We start from the raw sequence: 23,153 nt of genomic DNA, 5'->3' as shown, positions 1-23,153 counted from the left end.
AAGACAGTTAGTCATCTATAGTCTCGTAGTACTGCATGGAAACAAAGCAGTTAGTCGTCTATAGTCTCGTAGTACCGTATGGAAACAAAACAGTTAGTCGTCTACAGTCTCGTAGTACCGTATGGAAACAAAACAGTTAGTCATGTATAGTCTCGTACTACTGTATGGAAACAAGACAGTTAGTCATCTATAGTCTCGTACTACTGTATGGAAACAAGACAGTTACTCGTCTGTAATCTCATAGTACCGTATGGAAACAAGACAGTTAGTTGTCTATAGTCTGGTAGTACTGTATGGAAACAAGACAGTTACTCGTCTGTAATCTCATAGTACCGTATGGAAACAAGACAGTTAGTCGTCTATAGTCTCATAGTACCATATGGAAACAAGACAGTTAGTCATCTATAGTCTCGTACTACTGTATGGAAACAAGACAGTTACTCGTCTGTAATCTCATAGTACCGTATGGAAACAAGACAGTTAGTTGTCTATAGTCTGGTAGTACTGTATGGAAACAAAACTGTTAGTCGTTTATGGTTTTATAGTACCGTATGGAAACAAGACAGTTAGTCGTCTATAGTCTCATAGTACCATATGGAAACAAGACAGTTAGTCGTCTATAGTCTCATAGTACCGTATGGAAACAAGACAGTTAGTCGTCTATAGTCTCATAGTACCATATGGAAACAAAGCAGTTAGTCGTCTATAGTCTCATAGTACCGTATGGAAACAAAGCAGTTGGTCGTCTATAATCTTATAGTACCGTATGGAAACAAAACAGTTAGTTGTCTATAGTCTCATAGTACCATATGGAAACAAGACAGTTAGTCGTCTATAGTCTCATAGTACTGATGGAAACAAGAGAGTTAGTCGTTTATAGTCTTATATTACCGTATGGAAACAAGACAGTTAGTCGTCTATAGTCTCATAGTACCGTATGGAAACAAAGCAGTTGGTCGTCTATATTCTTATAGTACCATATGGAAACAAAACAGTTAGTTGTCTAGAGTCTCATAGTACCGTATGGAAACAAGACAGTTAGTCATCTATAGTCTCGTAGTACTGTATGGAAACAAAACAGTTAGTTGTCTATAGTCTCGTAGTACCGTATGGAAACAAGACAGTTAGTTGTCTATAGTCTCATAGTACTGTATGGAAACAAGACAGTTAGTCGTCTATAGCCTCATAGTATGGGGTGGAAACAAAACAGTTAGTCGTCTATAGTCTCATAGTACCACATGGAAACAAGACAGTTAGTCATCTAAAGTCTCATAGTACCGTATGGAAACAAAACAGTTACTCAACTATAGTCTCATAGTCTCGCAAGTAAACAAAGCAGTTAGTTGTCTAGAGTCTCACAGTACTGTATGGAAACAAAACAGTTACTCTTGCGTAGTCTCGTACTGTGTGGAAACAAAACAGTTAGTCATCTGTAGTCTGGTAGAATGATATGGAAACAGAACTAAAAATCCCCTCTGCGTTATTGTTACAGTAAATATTAAGATGTACACATATGTAAAAGTGTACAACTTTCATGTATATTGAGCTCATGTTTTACTTACAGGTAAAGCATAATAACACAAGGAAAATTTTCCATCATGGATCTATCAGAATAAAGACAAAAATGAATTATACAGCGGCCCTTTTGTTAACCTTCCTATGTAACTGTGTAAAAATTCATGATTCAGGAATACAGACAGCAAAGACTTACTGCCCTTGAGTGTGGTGGAGTCAATCGGCAACAACTGCGGTGTGTTTGACCGTGTAGAGGTAAAACGTCTCATCTCTCTTTACAATGGTTGTTTTCTGTTTTTCCTATTCATAGTTATAATTGTTCACTTTTTTCCCCTTATTCCCAACTGTTATTGTTTTCTGTTTCCCCTTTCCCAGCTACATGTATGAATATTATTTTCTGTGTTTTCCCTTCCCGGCTACATGTATGAGTATTATTCATGTGTGTTTTCCCTTCCCAGCTACATTTATGTATTATTTTCTGTGTTTTCCCTTCCTGGCTGAATGTATGAATATTATTGTTCTGTGTTTTCCCTTCTCAGCTACATTTATGTATTATTTTCTGTGTTTTCCCTTCCCGGCTACATGTATGAATATTATTGTTCTGTGTTTTCCCTTCTCAGCTACATTTATGTATTATTTTCTGTCTTTTCCCTTCCCAGCTACATTTATGTATTATTTTCTGTGTTTTCCCTTCCTGGCTACATGTATGAATATTATTGTTCTGTGTTTTTTCTTCCCAGCTACATGTATGAATATTATTGTTCTGTGTTTTCCCTTCTCATCTACATTTATGTATTATTTTTATGTGTTTTCCTTTCTTGGCTACATGTATATGTATTATTGTTCTCTGTTCGTCCTTCCCAGCTACATTTATGTATTATTTTTATGTGTTTTCCTTTTCTGTTTTTCCTATTCATAGTTATAATTGTTCTTTTTTTTTTCCCCTTGTTCCCAACTGTTATTGTTTTCTGTTTCCCCTTTCCCAGCTACATGTATGAATATTATTGTTCTGTGTTTTTCCTTCTTGGCTACATGTATGAATATTATTGTTCTCTGTTTTCCCTTCCCGGCTACATGTATATGTATTATTGTTCTCTGTTTGCCCTTCCTGGCTACATGTATATGTATTATTGTTCTCTGTTTTCCCTTCCCGGCTACATGTATATGTATTATTGTTCTCTGTTTGCCCTTCCCGGCTACATGTATATGTATTATTGTTCTCTGTTTTCCCTTCCCGGCTACATGTATATGTATTATTGTTCTCTGTTTGCCCTTCCCGGCTACATGTATATGTATTATTGTTCTCTGTTTGCCCCTTCCCAGCTACATGTATTATTAATACTTTTGTGTACTTAGGTTATCAAATATTATTGCTCTCTTTTTTTCCATTCTAATTGTTGTTTTCTCTTCTATCTCATTCTCAGTTGATTCAAGCCATCGAGTTCCTCCATGACCTTGGCTCCGTGCAGTTCTTTAACACAGACTTTCTGAGATCGTACGTTGTGATCAACCCTCAGTGGATCGTGGACGTCATGACCTGTGTCGTTTCCGTGCATGAAGGCGCCATCAAGGTCAGGAAACCAGGGCAAAGGAGCAATCAAAAATAATAGAAAATCTTTTTAGAGACCTTTTTTGGCACAGTAGTCACGCATCAAAATACTATGGTGTTACTATGAAGCTCCCTTTTGTATCATTAAGAAGATGATTAAAAATGACAAAATGGTTTTGAGTAACACCATTTAAAAAATGTTTAAGCATGGTAGGAATAGAAGACTTCGTAAAGCAGAAATCGGAAGATTCCATAAAGCATTAGGAAAAATTCCATAAAACAGAAATAGGAAGACACTCCTAAAACAGGAATAGGAAGACGTCTTAAAACAGGACTAGGAAGACTCCATAAAGCAGGAATAGGAAGACTCCATAAAGTAGGAATAGGAAGACTCCATAAAGCAGGAATAGGAAGACTCCATAAAGCAGGAATAGGAAGACTCCATAGAGCAGGAATAGGAAGACTCCATAAAGCAGGAGTAGGAAGACTCCATAGAGCAGGAATAGGAAGACTCCATAAAGCAAGAATAGGAAGACTCCATAAAGCAGGAATAGGAAGATTCCATAAAGCAGGAATAGGAAGACTCCATAAAGCAGGAATAGGAAGGCTCCATAGAGCAGGAATAGGAAGACTCCATAGAGCAGGAATAGGAAGACTCCATAAAGCAGGAATAGGAAGACTCCATAAAGCAGGAGTAGGAAGACTCCATAAAGCAGGAATAGGAAGACTCCATAGAGCAGGAATAGGAAGACTCCATAAAGCAGGAGTAGGAAGACTCCATAAAGCAGGAATAGGAAGACTCCATAGAGCAGGAATAGGAAGACTCCAAAGAGAAGGAATAGGAAGATTTCATAAAGCAGGAATACCCAAAGTGACCATAAATTCTGTCCATGACTAACTTGCCCATTTTTCCTGATTCTTAGAGTTCTATTGATTTTAGAAAGATGTTTTGAGGTTTGCTTGAGTTTCAGCACTAAAACTACTATTCTGTCACATTTATTTGCCTCTAAAAATGTACTTTTATGGGGGAAATTTTAGGTCATTTAGGGTAGTAAGGTCCATAGAGCAGGAATAGGAAGACTCCATAGAGCAGGAATAGGAAGATTCAGTGTGAGGCATGGTTTTAGTACAATGTACCTGTACAAAGTTGACAAGACCTGTATCATGTTTACTTTACTACAGGATGGGAAGTTTTATCACAAGGACATGGAAAAGGTTTGGGCTGATTACCCTGCCCACATGCACACCTGGCTGCTACGACTGACAGAGGAGTTTGACCTAACCTTCCCACTTCATCAGGAAGAGGCTAACCTAGTGCCGTGTTTACTGCCAGACAAAGAACCTAAGGTAGGCGGGATAACCTAGTGCCATGTTTACTACAAGTCAAAGAACCTAAGGTAGGGAAGCCAAATAGGTGCCATGTTGACTGCCAAATAAAGAGCCTAAAGTAGGGAGTCTGACCAGGTGTCATGTTTACTGCCAGACAAAGAACCTAAGGTAGGGAAGCTGAATAGGTGCCGTGTTTACTGCCAGACAAAGAACCTAAGGTAGGCAGGATAACCTGGTGCCATGTTTACTACAAGACAAAGAGCCTAAGGTAGGCAGGATAACCTAGTGCTGTGTTTACTGCCAGACAAAGAACCTAAGGTAGGCAGGATAACCTGGTGCCATGTTTACTACAAGACAAAGAGCCTAAGGCCGAATAGGTGCCATGTTTACTGCCAAAAAAAGAGCCTAGGGTAGGGAGGCTGACTGAGTGCCATCTTTACTGCCAGACAAAGAGCCTATATACACTGTAAGGTAGGGGGCTTACTGCCAGACAGAGAGCCCAAGGTAGGCAGGCTATATACACTGTAAGGTAGGGAGGCTGACTGAGTGCCATGTTTACTGCCAGACAAAGAGCCTATATACACTGTAAGGTAGGGAGGCTCACTGAGTGCCATGTTTACTGCCATACAGAGAGCCCAAGGTGGGCAGGCTATATACACTGTAAGGTAAGGAGGCTGACTGAGTGCCATGTTTACTGCCATATAAAGAGCCTAAGGTGGGCAGGCTAACCTAGTGATAGGTAGGGAAATAAAAACCATGGTCTATAGGCCTTTGTGAATTTTGGTATATTCCTTCTTTTTGCAGTATGACTGGCCAGATGTAGACCGTGCTAAAGGCCACAAAGAAACAAAGATGGTGTACAGATTCCAGTATCTACCTGCTGGCCTTTTCAACAGAGTACAGGTAAGGAACATCTGATTTCTCTCCTGTTCTTAGTCATACATGTACATGTAGTGTTTTAAGTTTGGAATTGCGTTTTTCTCTGGCTGTTTACCTGTCCATGCTTTACAGTTAGAAGATTTGTACACTTCAGAAGTACTACTACTTAAGTATATGGCTAACATTCTCACCCAGTTATGTATTTTGTATATGCAGGATTTGTACATACTGTAGAGTACTTATTACTCGCTGGAATTGATTTTTGCGGGTTTTCTTCAAAAATGGGTTCGCAGGGACTAAAATCCATGTATTGTAATCAAAGCAATACTGAAAAAAATATCCTGAAGCTCTTTAATTTTCCGAGTTCAAGTGGGGAAGAGCGTGTGGGGAACAGTCTGAATGGGGACGGCTGAAGATCAGTGAAGACATAAGGTCTGAAAAAAATCCAACCATCAACAGAAAATATGCATAATGTTGAGTGTAATTAACAGGTAAAAAAATACCTCCAAAATGAAATTTTTTTAACAATAATTCCTGGGCATAATTTTCTTCATTTGACATAGAAACACAGTCTTTGTGTTATGTTTCCTTTTCATGTATCGTTTAATATCTATTGTATACAGGTGGGGTATTATGATCTTCGCCCTCCAACATCTGCTTTGCTTTCATGTTATGTTAACTGTTCTGTGAGACAGTCCATTTTGTGGACCTCACTCCTTCTACTTTTGATTTATTTGTTTATTTGATTGGTTTTTACGCCTTTACTCAGAAATATTTCACTTATATGACATCGGCCAGCATTATGGTGGGAGGAAACCACAAAACCCGGGACCATCCGCAGGTTGCTGCCAGACCTTCCCATGTCCTGCCTTCCACATTTGACCTACATGTACATGTCCATGTATGTTACTGTTAATTACCTATATTATCATGATTATAGGTTAGGCTCCACCAGTTCAGTGATGAGGCTGTCATATGGAAGAAGGGATCCCTGCTGAAGAAGAACAACCACAGAGCACTGATTCTGCAAATTGGGTATGTCTGTGTAATTTCATTGGTAGCAACGTGGACATCTTCAAAGTTTTGGGGTGTAAAGTTTGATGTTGACCAGCGAGGTCCTGTGAGCTGAAGCTTGGTGAGTGGAATTAGGTGAGGTCAGGTGAACAGTTGAGGTGAGTCACCTTGGAGAGAGGTTTAATTGTGTAATTGTGCTGCACTAGAACATGCTAACCTTAGGCCATGGAGGCCCCAGCTGCTGATGGAAAATGGCCAGGTATCTGGCAAGATGTATGGGAGACTCGAGGACGAGCTACACAGAGGGTCTAAATGACACTAGACCACATCGCTTTCTTCTGTGATGTTGCAGTGCTTGTGTGCTTCATCTATGTTTTATGAGCACCGATAATTGTGATGTAATAAAAGGAAAGAACAGATGAGTTCCCAGTTTTGGACCATCTTGATTCTTCAAGGCTCTGGATGTTGTTTCACCGTCAGTGCTGACAGATGATGATTTCTGAGCTCTTCATAAATCGAGTAAATAAATAATTTCATTGCAAAAGTGTTAACGAATGTTATTAAAAAAAAAAAAGAAGTAAGTTTTGTAATGACTATAGCATATTCAAGGTGTTAATTTGTAAATTCCTGCTTTTATATGTACTTGTCCAGGGTACATGAGATGCTGATGAAGGTTCAAGGAACACGTCCAGAGAACATTTTATTTCTGGTCCATGAGGTGTTGGAGTGTTTGATCTCTGAGTCTTTCTACGGAGTACAGTATGATTTTGCCGTACCATGCAGCGACTGCCTGGAGGTGGTAAGTGTTGTGTATGTTTGGCCTGTGGTGAATGTCACTGGTATGGACATACATGGTATGGTGAACCACAAAGATCTATGTTCTGAAACTGGGTAAATCCATGGTGAGGATGTGTTACATTTTTTAGGAAATTATTTCAAGCAGTATTGGTATGATGCCAGTGGCACTCATCTTAGCCACTATGGATTCCAGTAAAATCGAATGTCCTAAAACCATTTTACTATGCAGGTTTGAGATCAAACCTAGGACTTTTAAAATGCCCCATGTACTTGTTGGCTGCCTCGCTTGGTGCTCAGCACTGAGAGATTAGAGCTAGGAAACAGGACTGGTTGGCCTGGTGTCAGTACAATGTGGCTGGATGAGTGTCATGTCTGGTGTCTTTGTCATGATACCTCAATGGCCACAGAAATCATGGCGTCATTTGACTCTGTCACAAGAGGACAGAGTACATGTACAAACACCAAATGACTCCACGTCGTCATATGACTGAAAAAAGGTCAAGTGTGATGTAAAACCCCAAGCATACATACAGTGTACATACTTGGTTGGAAAAATTCTAAACAATAGAACTATTTTCTTGGACATTGTTTTGTATGTCTTTCATCAGATATATACTTCATTACAGGGTTTTCTTTGCCTTAATTATTTATTTACTTGATCTCTTTATCAAGACCAATTTGTCCATCTAGTGAATAGACTCAGTGTTTTGTCTAATTTACCCATGATGCTCTTCTTACACAGCAAAGTCTGGATCCCTGCATGTTTCAAGCGTCCAAGGTACAGAGAGCTGTCGAGTTGAAGGCTCCCTTCCTGCAGTGTGACAAGTACTTCCACACTCTGTCCATCCCAGAGCTCCAAGGTTAGACAGTTAATGTATAAGTATATATGTATATAGTGTACATGTCTACAGGGACTGACTTCTAGTTCATTTTAGTATAATGATACGCCTACTACACAGTAAATTTCTGCATCACTACATGTAGCTAGTATGTATCTGACAGATTTCTATACCAAATATATAGCAGTGTTTGTACTGGTACTTTGATGGACAATGGACAAATTGTCAAGGTATTTTTGGACATTTTCTAACTCAGATTGGCAAATACACATTTAATTATACTTTCTTATTTCTTAAAACTTCAGTCCGATCAGTAACTGAATTAGATAAATTTTTTTTTTTTTTAATTGAATGCATGATTATTCTAAAAACTAATAACTGGTTTATTCAAAGATGTTTCCCTTGGTTTTAGTTTGTTGATTGATGGACTTCATTGTTCTCCAAAAGTTTTAAATATTCTCAGGATTTAAACATTTCTGAGGACATTGTGTTTTGTTCTGAAAGCACAGTTTTTGTTGTTGTTGTAGCCACAATGCCGGCTGATAAAACCGCTGACCTTGACATTCACTTGGGGAAGAGTGTTAGAGAGTTACAAGATCTCCATGGTGACCTGGTTCTCAAGGTCTACTTCTCGTACTGTAAGGAGAATGTGCCTGTGTTTGTTGGTGATGACAAGACTGTCCACCCGGATTCCATCTCCGCAGGGCTGAGAAAAGCAGGCATGAAAGTGTAAGGCAAGCCTTTCCTCTCCTAGATTCATACAGCGAGTTGTACTCCAGATGTAAACGGCAGATCCAGCATGGCCTACCATAGTTTTAGTCCAGCAGAAATTAAGTCAGTGAGCTCTTATATCCACAAGATCCTGCGCTGCCTTTATCTTTGTTTTTGAGATAGCTGCTTGACCCCTGTTCAGGAATGTTGCAAACTCAAATCCAGCACACTGATTTTATAACTAAATTCTGATTCACAGTGAGACACTGTACCCTCATTGCTTAAGCTTTTGCAGGTGAAAGAGAAACTTTCAGTGCAATTTTTCAGCATAGTTTGTGCAGATTTGGAATTAGATTTGAAGACAAAACTACATCGGTTGGATTAGTTAGTTTCAGAGCTTCGCAAAAAGTATATTTTTAGCAGTGTACAAAGAAGTATGCCCTCAGAATATGCTTGAATAAACATTTTTGCAAACATTCAAAAAGGTTGAAGAAGTACAGTAAATGGCAGATACAAGATTGTTGACCAGAGATTTTGTCAAGGACAAATTGGCACAGTCTGTGGGGTCCTTCGCTCAGTCTCTGGTTTCTTGATCATCAATCTGTACCCTGACCAATGAGGTTGCAGACTCAAACACAGCCCTTTCTGAATCAGAGGTGGCTTCAAGTGAGAATGTTTGTGAGGTGCCTGGCAATGCTGTGCTTTAGTTTCCTCTACCCTGACTACACCATACGCCCATGAGTCAGTAACAATGACGTTGATGGGTATGCTACACCTGTATACGATTTTGGGCTCAAGTGGTTAAGATGCTTGTCTTTCAGTCACTAGGACACACAAGGTGCAGGTTCAATCCCAGCCTTGGGCAAGGAATTTGTGACCACCACTCTCATTGTTAGTGAGTCCAGAGGACGAGACTCCGGTTATCATTTGTCCAGTCTGTTAACATTCATTGAAAAGCGCTTGATTTGCATACCTTTATTTACCAGTAACTTTCCAAAGGGTCAGTGATTTTCTTAGCTCATAAAATTAGCCTCTATTATGGTATTTATAATGAACAACAATCAAGAAATAAATCAAGCATCTGACAGACAATGAAATGGTTGTGTTACAGAACGGCCTGTGAGTCAAGCGGTGAGGACCTGACCAAACTGACCCTAACCCTAAAGGAAGTAGATGTAAGTTGGTAATTATACATGTAAATAAATATATGTATAGCTTTGTTACTGCCCTAGTAAGGACTTGGCCAGACTGACCCTAACCCTAAAGGGATCAGATGTAAGTTGGTAATTACACATGTAAATGTGTGTATAGCTTTATTACTGTCCTGGTGAGGACCTGACCAAACTGACCCTAACCCTAAAGGGATCAGATGTAAGTTGGTAATGACACATGTAAATGTGTGTATAGCTTTATTACTGTCCTGGTGAGGACCTGACCAAACTGACCCTAACCCCAAAGGGATCAGATGTAAGTTGGTAATGACACATGTAAATGTGTGTATAGCTTTATTACTGTCCTGGTGAGAACCTGACCAAACTGACCCTAACCCTAAAGGGATCAGATGTAAGTTGGTAATGACACATGTAAATGTGTGTATAGCTTTATTACTGTCCTGGTGAGGACATGACCAAACTGACCCTAACCCTAAAGGGATCATATGTAAGTTGGTAATGACACATGTAAATGTGTGTATAGCTTTATTACTGTCCTGGTGAGAACCTGACCAAACTGACCCTAACCCCAAAGGAAGCAGATGTAAGTTGGTAATGACACATGTAAATGTGTGTATAGCTTTATTACTGTCCTGGTGAGGACCTGACCAAACTGACCCTAACCCCAAAGGGATCAGATGTAAGTTGGTAATGACACATGTAAATGTGTGTATAGCTTTATTACTGTCCTGGTGAGGACATGACCAAACTGACCCTAACCCTAAAGGGATCAGATGTAAGTTGGTAATGACACATGTAAATGTGTGTATAGCTTTATTACTGTCCTGGTGAGGACATGACCAAACTGACCCTAACCCTAAAGGGATCAGATGTAAGTTGGTAATGACACATGTAAATGTGTGTATAGCTTTATTACTGTCCTGGTGAGGACATGACCAAACTGACCCTAACCCTAAAGGGATCAGATGTAAGTTGGTAATGACACATGTAAATGTGTGTATAACTTTATTACTGTCCTGGTGAGAACCTGACCAAACTGACCCTAACCCTAAAGGGATCAGATGTAAGTTGGTAATGACACATGTAAATGTGTGTATAGCTTTATTACTGTCCTGGTGAGGACATGACCAAACTGATCCTAACCCTAAAGGGATCATATGTAAGTTGGTAATTACACATGTAAATGTATGTATAGCTTTATTACTGTCCTGGTGAGAACCTGACCAAACTGACCCTAACCCTAAAGGGATCAGATGTAAGTTGGTAATGACACATGTAAATGTGTGTATAGCTTTATTACTGTCCTGGTGAGGACATGACCAGACTAACCCTAACCCCAAAGGGATCAGATGTAAGTTGGTAATGACACATGTAAATGTGTGTATAGCTTTATTACTGTCCTGGTGAGGACCTGACCAGACTGACCCTAACCCTAAAGGGATCAGATGTAAGTTGGTAATTATACATGTAAATGTGTGTATAGCTTTATTACTGTCCTGGTGAGGATCTGACCAAACTGACCCTAACCCTAAAGGAAGCAGATGTAAGTTGGTAATTATACATATAAATGTATGTATAGCTTTATTACTGCCCTGGTGAGGACCTGACCAGATGGACCCTTACCCTGAAGGAAACCAAGTAAGTTGTAGTTACCAATAGCTTTTATAGCACTGTTGTTTACATCCTAGTAGAGGGTTAAAGGTATAAAATGTAACTTTGTGTTGATTTGTTTCAAAACAGATAATGTATATGTATAGCTGTAAATGGTGACCTTCCAACTGCTACTTTTATCAGGTGTTTGACAAGATCAGTGCAATTGTTTTCTCAAGGCCTGTTTTGTTGTTTTACCCCCTGACTTGAAATAATTTGTGGACACAATTGGCTTTCCCTTATGAGAATGATAGCATCCAAAATCAAAACAAAAAAGAGGTGGAAAATTCAAATATCCATTAAAAGTTCCAAAATTTGGATTTAAAATTTAAATACTGAATGGTAGTATCACCAGGCTGAGCCACATTGTTAATTAATTGAAATACAGCATTACTGTGTAGAAGTTAAACCTCATCTTAACGAACAGTAGACAAGGGGATTACATGTGGAAATGGAGGAGGGGGATTTTGCTTAGACCAACAAATTGCAAAAAAACTATCAAGCACTGTTGATTGAAAAAGGAAAGCGGCTTCTTTTTTACATTACTGTACGTATGTATAAACTAATTTATTATGTACATATGTAATCTTGTCTTAATTTTTTGCTCTTTACTGGACAACGAAATGAAGATTCTGGTATCACTCTGTTGCTGGACTTTTCTATTCCAGATTGTCTTGGTGGGAATGTCTGATGAGTTTGTAGAAGACAAGGCATGTAGTGATCTGCTGCACTATGCACGAGAAACTCTGCGGAAAACAGTCATCCTGGTAATCCTAGGGACAGGATTCAAGTGGCAGACCAGTAAACTGGGCATCCTATGTGCCAGTGATGTAAGTCTTCAGAGTATGAGTGGTTTAAATATAAGCGTCATGTCCGACATTCGTATACCATTTGTAGTCCGTAAAGGGCGTTACAAGTCAATAATCGCAAAATCTATTACCAAAACAATGTTTAACACTAGCTCCCAAAGACAAAGGTATGTAAGAAATTATACATTATATTATACATTATACAGTTATACAGGAAATAAAGCCGGTAACACACAAGAGAGAAGTGGTCATCAGTTTTCAGTGATGCCAGGCCGTTTCAGCACATCTTTGCAAAATTATGAAGAAATACAGCGTCCCTGATTATTAAAATTTCCTGTTGCTGACCCCTGACCTACACGTATTAATGGTGTTGTATGCCAATTCCAACTGCCTTTCACTGTGGCTCAAAAGTATCAGGTTTTGGGGTACCTGGAAAAGGGCCATGTTTTCTCCAAGCTTGGCTTCCTTCATCCATAACTTGAAACTGCCATCACTCTTAAGTGATAAAATATTCAAAATACATGTCATTCACATCCAGTTTTTGGCTGGTTGGGTACCTGACAATGGGCAGTGGTTTTCTCCAGGCTCTGCTCTGCTCCCTCCATCAATAAAACCAACTGTCACTATATTCCAAAATAGTTCCCTTTCGGTTTTTTTGCTGGTTGGGTACCTGACAAACGACAGTGATTTTCTCCAGGCTCAGCTCAGTTTCCTCCAGTTATAATCCCAACAGCTGCCATCATACATGTTTTGATGATAAAATATATCCAAATTCAATGTTAACACTTACAGTCCAATCAAAGGAATTAAACAACTTATGCTACTGGTGAGTTTTAATCGCCATGCAAAGGTTTTTCCCTAAACTTTCCTGTCATCATCTATTCTTTCTTAGTGAAGAGGGCCAGCTAACAGCATTTTCATCTTACATTGTACATTGTTTTCATCTTATACATTGTTTTCATCTGTTCAGGTCTATGTAAACATGCAGCAGACAAAACAGTTTGCCACCAAGATGGGGGAGCTCATCTCCTCTGTTAAACAGAGGTCCATCAAACATAAGGTAGGTGTGATAAGTGAACAACCATTGATACTGTAATAAGGTCATTGTAAATAGTCTTGCAGAAAGTACCAAAGTTTCACTGATTCAGATAATAGCTAGTGAAAATATGTGATTGCAAATAAGGTGTGTGTAGTACAATATTGAAATCATAGCTGGGTTCTCCATGGATGACACTGACCACCATTTTTTTATGTAAACGCATGTAAATGCGAAATGTGTGTATTTTTTAATGTGGCTTTAAAGAATGATTAGTCAGTCAGTCCTCCAATTGTATGTGAACATAAATAACTATATAAATGACTTCCTTTTGATGTTCTTGGGGACATGTAATAGATGAAAATGCTGCTGTTGGAATATAAACCTGTTAAAATCGGCCAGAGAAGGTAGAACTGTACCAAATGTACCGTACCTGAAATACAGTGTTGTCTGATATACCTATACATTTTCATTGTTCTTGTTATCAGGTGACAGAGTACCCAAGCTGTTTTGTCAGTTACTGCTGGTCAAATTCCAAAAGAGCAGTTGACTGTGGGTCAAGGGCCAAGGACGGGTCGCTTGGTTGGGGTGACCCTCGAGAGGCCAAGGACTTTCTGCAGAAGAAAGGCATCTCCTGCTGGTTGGATGTGGAACAAGTTGGGAAGGTAAATAGTTTTGCAGTGGAGATATTATTTCAACTAGTGTGACCTTTATTCATATGTGCATCATTTGAAGATTTCAAGTTCCAGCCTTGCTCTCATTGGTGGACAGGATGGTGGTTTACCACTGCTGTTTCCTCCGGCCATCAAACTGTCGGTCAAACCACCATGATGTATAAAGATGAAAAATTCTCGGCCATGGTGTTTAACAACATCCAAGTCAAATAGATTTATTTGTATACAGACACCATATATTGTTGTTTATTGTATGGTTTCCTTGGACCACTTTCACAAAACTTCGGAAATCATTTTTATATAACTTCTCTTGTAAACGACGACGCCATGCGGCACTGTAAAATAAACGTCTTTTAAGAAAACAGTTACAAGAAATGTGACTTACAAGGTTTTGTGAATGTGACCCCATAGCTGGAGCACAGTGAGGTTGCTTGTTCAGATTTTGCTCTCTCTGGTTGCAGGTTTTCATCATGAGCTTTGTCAGGTACATGGTGAATGGTAGTGGTTTTCTCACTTCAGTTAAAATATCCTTAAGGTAGGACATAATATCCAGACCATTTCAATAAGATAGACAAATCTGTTCTTTCAGGGTGGTCTTTATGAGGACATAGCCGAGGGGTTAAGACAAGCTAAAGTCATGGTGGCCTTTGTCTCAGATGAGGTATGTATATATATATGGATGGTAGTATTAATACACGTGCTTTATTTTAAAAACGTACATGCATGAACATTTTCCAAGTTTTATACATGTGTGGTTTAAATGCATGCAATTAGACATGATATACTGTAATTCTTCAACCGTTTCACATGTTTGCACTGTGTATTTTTAAGCATATTCTGAGGGCATTAGTCTGTGTAGGCTGATAAAATTATACTTTTACTGAAGCGCTGAAATCGGCCAACCCAGCCAATATAGTTTTCTCTTCAAAATCAAGTGAAAAAGGTGCTTAAATTGCAGTGAAAGTAGCTCTTTCATATGCAAAAAGATGAAGAAGTTAGGGTAGTATTATTCCTTAATACAACACTATAACTTATTTCCTATGTACAATTCCATCTTCAGTATGCCGAGTCGAAGAATTGCCAGATGGAGTTTCGGTATGCGGTCACCACTCTCAAGATCCCCACAGTAGTTGCTGTGGTTGGCACTGGCTACAAATGGGAGAGATCTGAGGTATGTAACATCATTGATGGACTGAAACTTTGCCAGTTCCGAAAGCTACAATATCAGTCAACTTACAGATTTCCTGTGTCACAGTTGAGTGTCCCACAAGCCTAGTTGTGGTGTACCAGTGGTGAGTTGCATGTACATAGTGGCTGGCCACTGCCGCAAGCTAGAGTACCAGGGTCAAAAAGTTCTCAAGCTCATTCGTACCAGTGGTGAGCTAGCAGCAGGCAACTGAGAACCTAGGCCTCTCCAACACAAGTAGTACCACTCAAGCTAAAAACCCTGAACACTTTTGTGATGGTCTCAGTAGTGTGCCACAAGCCTGTTTGTCGTGCACCAGTGGTGAGCAAATGGCTGGCAACTCAGTTTTTTAAAGATGTCTCTGTAGTGTGCCACATGCCTGTTTGTGGTGCACCAGTGGTGAACAAATGGCTGGCAACTCAGTGTTTTAACGATGTCTCTGTAGTGTGCCACATGCCTCTTTGTGGTGCACCAGTGGTGAGCAAATGGCTGGCAACTCAGTTTTTTAACAATGTCTCAGTAGTGTGCCACGTGCCTGTTGTGGTGTGCCAAGACTACCTAAAATGGGATTGCATCTTATTGCATCAGGTGTATATGTATGCGTTGATTAGGTGTGTTAATTAGCTAATTTCACCTGATTTTGAGATTGCTAGCCAGTCAGACAAACAGACAATAATAAACTGAACATATATTCTGAAAACAAGTCATGGGCATGACTTGCATTGAACATTCTGCCAATTTCTTTAGCATTGATCTCTGTGTAAAGAAATGAGAACACAGCACATGTTTTAATCCCTCAAGGTGGGGCTAGTGTGAAGTGGATAAAAAAGTGGTAAAAATGGATTGTAGCTGGGAAAGGAACATTTGACGTCAATGAAATGATAAATTGACGTCAAGGTCCTGCTGCTGGGCATTTGATAAGTCCCTGTTGATTTTGCAGTTTGTAATGGCTCTTTAATATTAAGCTGTAAATGCAAGACCAGTGCTATTTAAAGTTACCGTTTCATTGATTTTGAAGCCAGTTTATGGTATTGTTCAGGACCCACCATGGGCTCATTTAGCAAAGGTGTAAATTCTTGACGTACTGTCCAGTGTGCAAGCCTTTGACAAATAAGATTGCATGCTGGGCTTCAACTCATTATCGTTTGGATGTGGCTTAAAGTGAAGAAGTTTGTTTAGTTAAATGACGTACTCTGGCAAAAGCTAGGTTATTTAATCATTTCATGCACTCTTGTTTTGACATCCAAAAAGTCTGATTACCAAGATGTTCTTGACAGTCTTTCTGGAAGTTAAATACAAGTGAATCCTTCTTGAAGAATAATTATTAAGGAGATATAGATTCATGCTTGGTTGACATTCGTAGCTAGCTTTATAAGAGGGCTCCATGGCTGAGTGGTTAGCTTGCTAGAAGAGCACAATCACCCTGGAGACTCTCCCCAATGCAGTAACTGAGTTCCAGTCTAATTAATGCTGGCTTTCTCTCTGGCCGTACGTGGGAAGGTCTGCCCGCAACCTGCAGATGGTCATGGATTTCTCTTGGGCTCTGTTCGCTTTCCTTCCACCATAATGCTAGCTACCATAAGAGTGAAATAAAACACCAGTCAGATATATAAATTTGATATGCTTGCATGTTTTCAGGTTGGAATGCTGTGTGTAGGGTATGAATTTCCCAAAGTTAATTTCCAGTATGAGAATATGGCAGCTCACATGGACCTTCTTCAGCATGTACAAAATCTCCTCCCAACACTGGAGAGTGCTCAGGAAGGGAAGCAACCTGTGAAAGATGAGAAGCTTGTTGCATTTCAGGTATAAAATCAGTAATCTTTTTTTTTTTACATGTAGACTTTTTTTTTTGTTTTGTTTTTGTTTGTTTTTTTGTATTACTGTTCATTGGCAGTCATGGTTTTCATATGTTTGTTTGTTTTTTTTCAAGACACCTTGTTTTTCCACAACATTCAGCAGCATAATTTTAAAACTAGTATGGGAACAAGGGATATCTGCAGGCTCATTTGGCAAATGAGGTCCCAGACTTGAATCCAGCTGTGGCTGGCATGGCTTGGTTGTGTTTTTATGCCCTTGAGGTTTGTCTGGTTTATTTATAATACATGTACATAAAAGGTTTGCTTCAGACACTAGTGTTTCTTTTAAACATACATGACCACTTTTGCGTAAATAAAAAAAAACATCAAGAATAAACTCTCCCAAATGTTGTGTGTCAGGTAAATGTTGCCAGCGCGTATAACTTACAAATGTACAAACCAAGTTTTGTGACTGTAATTTGGGCATTAAATTTAACTATGTTTGGACATAATTTGTAACCCTAAGTAGCTATAATACTTCAGTGTTATGTTGTACTTTGCCCAACACTCTAGTTATTATAAATAACTCCAGCTTTAAAATCACACTTTGTACGTTGTGTTAGTCTGAAATTTTCTCAACTTTCCAAGTATATTTCTACTGTACTCATAAATTCAGAGTAAACATTTGAGTTGGGTTTATAAGTTAAATTAGTTTTTGTTGACTGAGTATTGCTGAAACACTATTCATAGTGGTATAAAAAAAAACAGTGAAATAAATGAAAAAAATACGTAGCCACACAAATTTTAAGAAAAATGAAACCAGAAAGAAAGATCTAAATTCACTTTTCCCCACCAACTTGAGCGGAAATTTTCATCCCAGTTTTACAATGATAATAACTAAACAAAAAAAAAATTGCTTTCAATCATGCAGGAAGTGATGGAGCTAACACAAAGGAAATTTCTGCGTCATGTGACCTCTTACGCAGAGAGCATGGACAGTACACCCTACCCAAGACTGATCGTATTGGATATAGCGTCGGAGCCAACAAAACCCAGCCCTATGGAGAACACATGCCCTGGGGGGAAAACGCTTGAGGAGTTTCAAAAACATGCTCAGTACTATGAGGTTTGTGGTTGAAGGGTACTGTTCAAAATTTCACCAGGAGTGGAAGTTATAGTTGGGTTTTCTTTTTTTTTTTGGTTGAAGGGTACTGTTCAAAATTTCATCGGGAGTGGAAGTTATGGGTGGGGTTTTTATTTTTTTGGGTTGAAGGGTACTGTTGAAAATTTCACCAGGAGTGGAAGTTATGGGTGCATTTTTTTTTTGTTTTTTTTTGGTTGAAGGGTATTGTTCAAAATTTCACCAGGAGTGAAGTTATGGGTGTTTTTTTTTATAACTATTCAGACATTTTGAGCATACCAGTCATGACATATTTCCAAGAAATGACAATTAGCATGTTTGATACAGTCTTTTTTTATCCACTTTGTTTATCCTTTCTTTTCTTATTCAGACATCAATAGTCATAATATATATGCACAGCCCTAATGTTATCACCGTGATATTGCTTCCACTTCTGCTGTAATATGGACAGTTCCCAATGAATTTATCTTCAGATTTATTTTTTCCTTGTGTTACCTGGTTTGTTTGCATTTATAAAAGATATAATAAAACATACCCTATATGACCACAAATTTTGCCACACAAGTCCTTTTTAATAGTCAAATAAACGTCACAAAATATTATTTTGGGTGCTGAAACTTACAGTTTTTCAGTAGAATATCATTCCATGCCCCAATCAAACTTCAAAACATCTTTCTAAAATATATAGAACTGTCGGAATCAGGAATAATGGGCAAGTTAGTCATGGAAGAAATTTATGGTCAGTTAGGCTAAATATTTGGGAAAATCATTAAAACTTTTTCTTTAATATTTTTGTGGTGATTTTTTGCACATGGTCTAGGGTTATTTTGAATACTTTTGAAGTATTGTAAACTTTCTTTCCTTGACCTGAATGGCATCAGAATGTGAACTTCTTCATTGAAATGTTTTCTTACTTTAATATCTGTGAACATTTTAAATTTATACATGCACATCTTGAAAAAAGTCCAGTATTTCTTAAGTGAAGTTGTTTAATCAAAATAAAAAGGTAAATTCCACATATTTGAGTCTCCTGCTAATTATAATTTTAATGCCTGCAAAATTTTGCTGACTGGTTGAAATTTTGAATTGTACTTCATACAATGAAACAAGTTACAACACATTTGCCTTGATGGAAATTCGTTTATTTTATTGAGATCATGACTGTACATGTATCTTGTCCTACTTGCTCGATTTAGGAGGAATTGTCAAAGCCTGCGGAGGAGTCCACAGAAGTGAAGTCTGCTCAATGCAGTAAATACTGCTTCACCTTACTGTGTGAATGTGATGAGGTAAGGAGTCAGTTGTGGTGAAAAATGTATGGCATAGTAAATAATGCTTCACCTTACTATGTGAATGTCATGAGGTAAGGAGTCAGTTGTGGTGAAAAATGTATGGCAAAGTAAATACTGCTTCACCTTACTGTGTAAATGTCATGAGGTAAGGAGTCAGTTGAATTGAAATATGCACTGTACAGTAAATACTGCTTCACCTTACTGTGTGAATTTGATGAGGTAAGGAGTCAGTTGTGGTGAAAAATGTATGGCAAAGTAAATACTGCTTCACCTTGTTATGTGAATGTCATGAGGTAAGGAGTCAGTTGAATTGAAATATGCACTGTACAGTAAATACTGCTTCACCTTACTGTGTGAATTTGATGAGGTAAGGAGTCAGTTGAATTGAAATATGCACTGTACAGTAAATACTGCTTCATGTTACTGTATGACTGTTATGATGTAATGGGTCAGCTGAGCTGAAGTCTGTCCAGCACAGTAAATACTGCTTCACCTTACTGTGTGAATGTGAAGTGTGCACAGCACAGTAGTAAGCCTGATTAACTTTAAGTATTCATCAAGCAAAGCACATTTCTTACAACGCAAACGCACTACCAGCTGTGCTACCAGGGGCTGTAGATCCAGGGTCAATTCTGGGTCGAGTCACACCTAAAACCTCAAAAAAAGAGGAATTTGAAACTTCCTCACTTGGCCTTCAGCATTAAGGGAATAGTGCACTGACTGGTTGACCTGTATCATTATAATGGCTCAGGCTTACGTGCCTTCGGTAGATAAAAGGATGGTGGAAATCCGCCGTTCAACAAGGAGGTATATTACATGCACTCTGAGGACTCCTTCATCATCATTTGACTGAAAAATTCGTAAGTACGACAGTAAACACCAAGCACTCACTCACTCACATTTTTTACAACTTGGATAGAGCATAATGACTTTACAATCTGATGGAAGTTTGCTGTTTGTTTCCTGGTTATCAGGGCTGGCATGACACCTCCGCAAGTATTCCCATTCCCGCCATGAGTGCGCAGGAGGAAGAGGTGTTCACCTCAGACGCAGCTGGCTACATGGCACGCCTCTTCGCTATTCTTAAGCACACTAACCTCACCCTGAGCTCCTTGACCACCCAGGAGGGAGAACGCTTGCGTGCCTACCTTGATTCGGTAAATCAGTCTCTTTTATCATCTAAGCTAGTATTATACATGTACATGTATTAATTATAGTTTGAAGTCTTTATTTGTAAATTCAGGGGTTTAATTTATCCCTTCACAGTTTTTTTATGTGGTATATATCATATACATATAGTTCCAACTTGCTGTTCATACTTATATGTAAGAATTTGACTGTTCACAAAATCTCCTTTTCGATTTTTTTCCAAAAACCGTACATTTGGACAGTGTACCTATTACAGAATGCTAGTGATGTACATGAAACTTAATTCTTCTCCATCTGTTTGTTCAGCACATTCATTTACAGCGAAGGTTAATCCTCATCTACACTTGTTTTTTCTAATTGTGGATATTTGCTGTTTTCAAAATAAACCTGTAACGCAGCCAGTGATGATATTCATTGCTCTTGATGTTAATTCTAACATGGTTGAATGTGAGGAATGTATATGACAGTTGCATCGACTGAACATGGCTATAGTCAGGATTTAAGAAATAGCTCTTCTGTCCAAGCAACTGAAAGATGAGCATCTTTTGTGAAGAAGTTGAACTTCTTTAACAGCCGTATCTGTTACATTAACTTCATGTATCCAGTGAGTGGATTTGTCATTGGGGAACTGTTTATCTCTTTGCCCGATAGATATGTGTCAAAAAAGGACCTGAATTCCAAGAGGAATATGTCAAAATTAGACGAATGGTGATGGAACTTGATAAAGATGGAATTATGGGAAATCTGAAGAAGTAAGTATTTAAGAAGGCACCGATAACAAGCCATGCATACACATGCACAAGTTTGTGGCTGTTAGCTGTACATTAGATTGAGTCATGCCTCTGTTGTGGATATTCTGTGAACCAGCTCTGAGCTTATCTGATCAACCTTAAGCTTTGTAATGCTTTGATACTTGCTGTAGACATGAAGACAGCAAATGGTAAATTGTACTTGTATGAGACAAAGGCAACAAATGGTAAATTGTTCTTGTATGAGACAAAGGCAACAAATGGTAAATTGTTCTTGTATGAGACAAAGGCAACAAATGGTAAATTGTTCTTGTATGAGACAAAGGCAACAAATGGTAAATTGTTCTTGTATGAGACAAAGGCAAAAAATGGTAAATTGTTCGTGTATAAAACATAATGGCAACAAATGGTAAGGGAAATGGTACTTGCTGTATTATACATAAACCAACAAATATGGTGCCATAGGGGAAAGTGGTAATTGATGTACATGTATTAGACAAAAAGGAAACAAATGGCAGGAGAAATGGTATTAGTTGTATTAGACATAAAGGCAACAAATTGTGTTTGTATTAGGTATAAAGATAACAGCTGGCAGGTGATGGTTCAAGCCCCATGATCTGTGAGATCATTACAGGATGATTTGGTTTATTGACGGAGCTTTTGGCCACATGTGAGGGCCGCTGTTTACTTGATAAGCAAAAAGTTTTACGATGTAAATATATACAGGTAACAACCCCGTAGCTTATAATTGGTATTATTGTACATTTCTTGGCCAGGTGAGGTACCCAGAGGGTACTTATACATGTTGTACTTTTCATTGGTCGGCTTTATAAATTGACTTTGTTGTACATTTGCCTATCAGGTGCCAGCTTTCTAATGGCAAGACAGTGTGGTTATGTCAGAAACACCAGCCAGCGAACAAACTGGACAGTCCAGCCCCAGACAAACCAGCCACAGACAAACCTGTCATAGCAGCAGATACGAATCATCAACCAGAGCCACATATGGGTATGTGATTGCCAATGATATACATGACACAAGGAAGGGGTTGCATTAAAATCGTGTTTTCAGTTATTGAATTCTTTCATATACCCGTGTACAGCAATATATTCCAACATTTACTGCTGTCATTGCAGCCCATCTACCATATTTCAGAGCATCATTTGGTCAACATGAGATTATGTCTAGAAATTTGCAAATTCCACAGTTGGCAGGGAAGATGGAAAAGTAACTCAGGTCACATTGTCATGTGGCACACATCTGATAAATCAGAAAATGGGCAAGATTTTGTGTTGGACTATAAAAATCTTTGAAAATGACAAACATTACCAGTACAGCACCAGCAAAAGCAGTTCAATATACTGATATGGACCCTAAAGTCCAAAACAAATCGGAAAAAATTGCCGTTGGATAAGACTTCTGTGAGACAGTTTGCCTGATGTAATCAGGCATGCTTGTCTGACTACTGGACATTCAGGACATCATATGTGCGAAGCTCTATTCTGACCTCTTTATTTTACAAAGTATCTGATCAGAAAAAAATCACTTAGTTCCTGAATTACTATAGCCTAAAGATTCTACGTGGATGAAGACAAGTTTATTGAATGGAAACGACACCGCCTAAATGCACTTATAAATGAGGCCATGATTGTTTTTCTTAATGGTGACTTGCAAAAATGCTGCCCCCTTTTTGTGGCAAACATTCTTGCGCCAGTGGTTTATAACTGTAGGAGTACTTGCGGGAATGCGTTTGTACACCTGCCATGTTCAGTTTGGCTGCCATGAATTTAGCCCTTTACTTTTTACAACAATACAGTCACTTTCAAGATAAATTGATTGAGTCATCCATATTTTTTAATTAT

General features: G+C 38.7%; 1 protein-coding gene across 1 annotated transcript in view; it reads left to right on the top strand.

Annotated features, from left to right (window-relative positions):
- Window positions 1–23,153, top strand: part of LOC135465468 (uncharacterized) — a 53,668-nt gene that overhangs the window by 29,192 nt on the left and 1,323 nt on the right. Inside the window, 20 exon segments of the mRNA XM_064742709.1 lie at window positions 1,689–1,770; window positions 2,940–3,086; window positions 4,247–4,411; window positions 5,198–5,296; window positions 6,213–6,307; window positions 6,938–7,082; window positions 7,827–7,944; window positions 8,451–8,652; window positions 9,746–9,809; window positions 12,125–12,286; window positions 13,236–13,325; window positions 13,790–13,966; window positions 14,565–14,636; window positions 15,036–15,146; window positions 16,800–16,967; window positions 17,892–18,086; window positions 19,298–19,390; window positions 20,368–20,550; window positions 21,194–21,294; window positions 22,154–22,299. Of these exon segments, the coding sequence (XP_064598779.1) occupies window positions 1,689–1,770; window positions 2,940–3,086; window positions 4,247–4,411; window positions 5,198–5,296; window positions 6,213–6,307; window positions 6,938–7,082; window positions 7,827–7,944; window positions 8,451–8,652; window positions 9,746–9,809; window positions 12,125–12,286; window positions 13,236–13,325; window positions 13,790–13,966; window positions 14,565–14,636; window positions 15,036–15,146; window positions 16,800–16,967; window positions 17,892–18,086; window positions 19,298–19,390; window positions 20,368–20,550; window positions 21,194–21,294; window positions 22,154–22,299 (2,615 nt within the window).

The sequence above is a fragment of the Liolophura sinensis genome, chromosome 5, assembly GCF_032854445.1.
Source record: "Liolophura sinensis isolate JHLJ2023 chromosome 5, CUHK_Ljap_v2, whole genome shotgun sequence".
Lineage (NCBI taxonomy): Eukaryota > Metazoa > Mollusca > Polyplacophora > Chitonida > Chitonidae > Liolophura > Liolophura sinensis.
The sequence above is the reverse complement of the archived record's forward strand: the minus strand, read 5'-3'. Positions and strand labels throughout refer to the sequence as shown.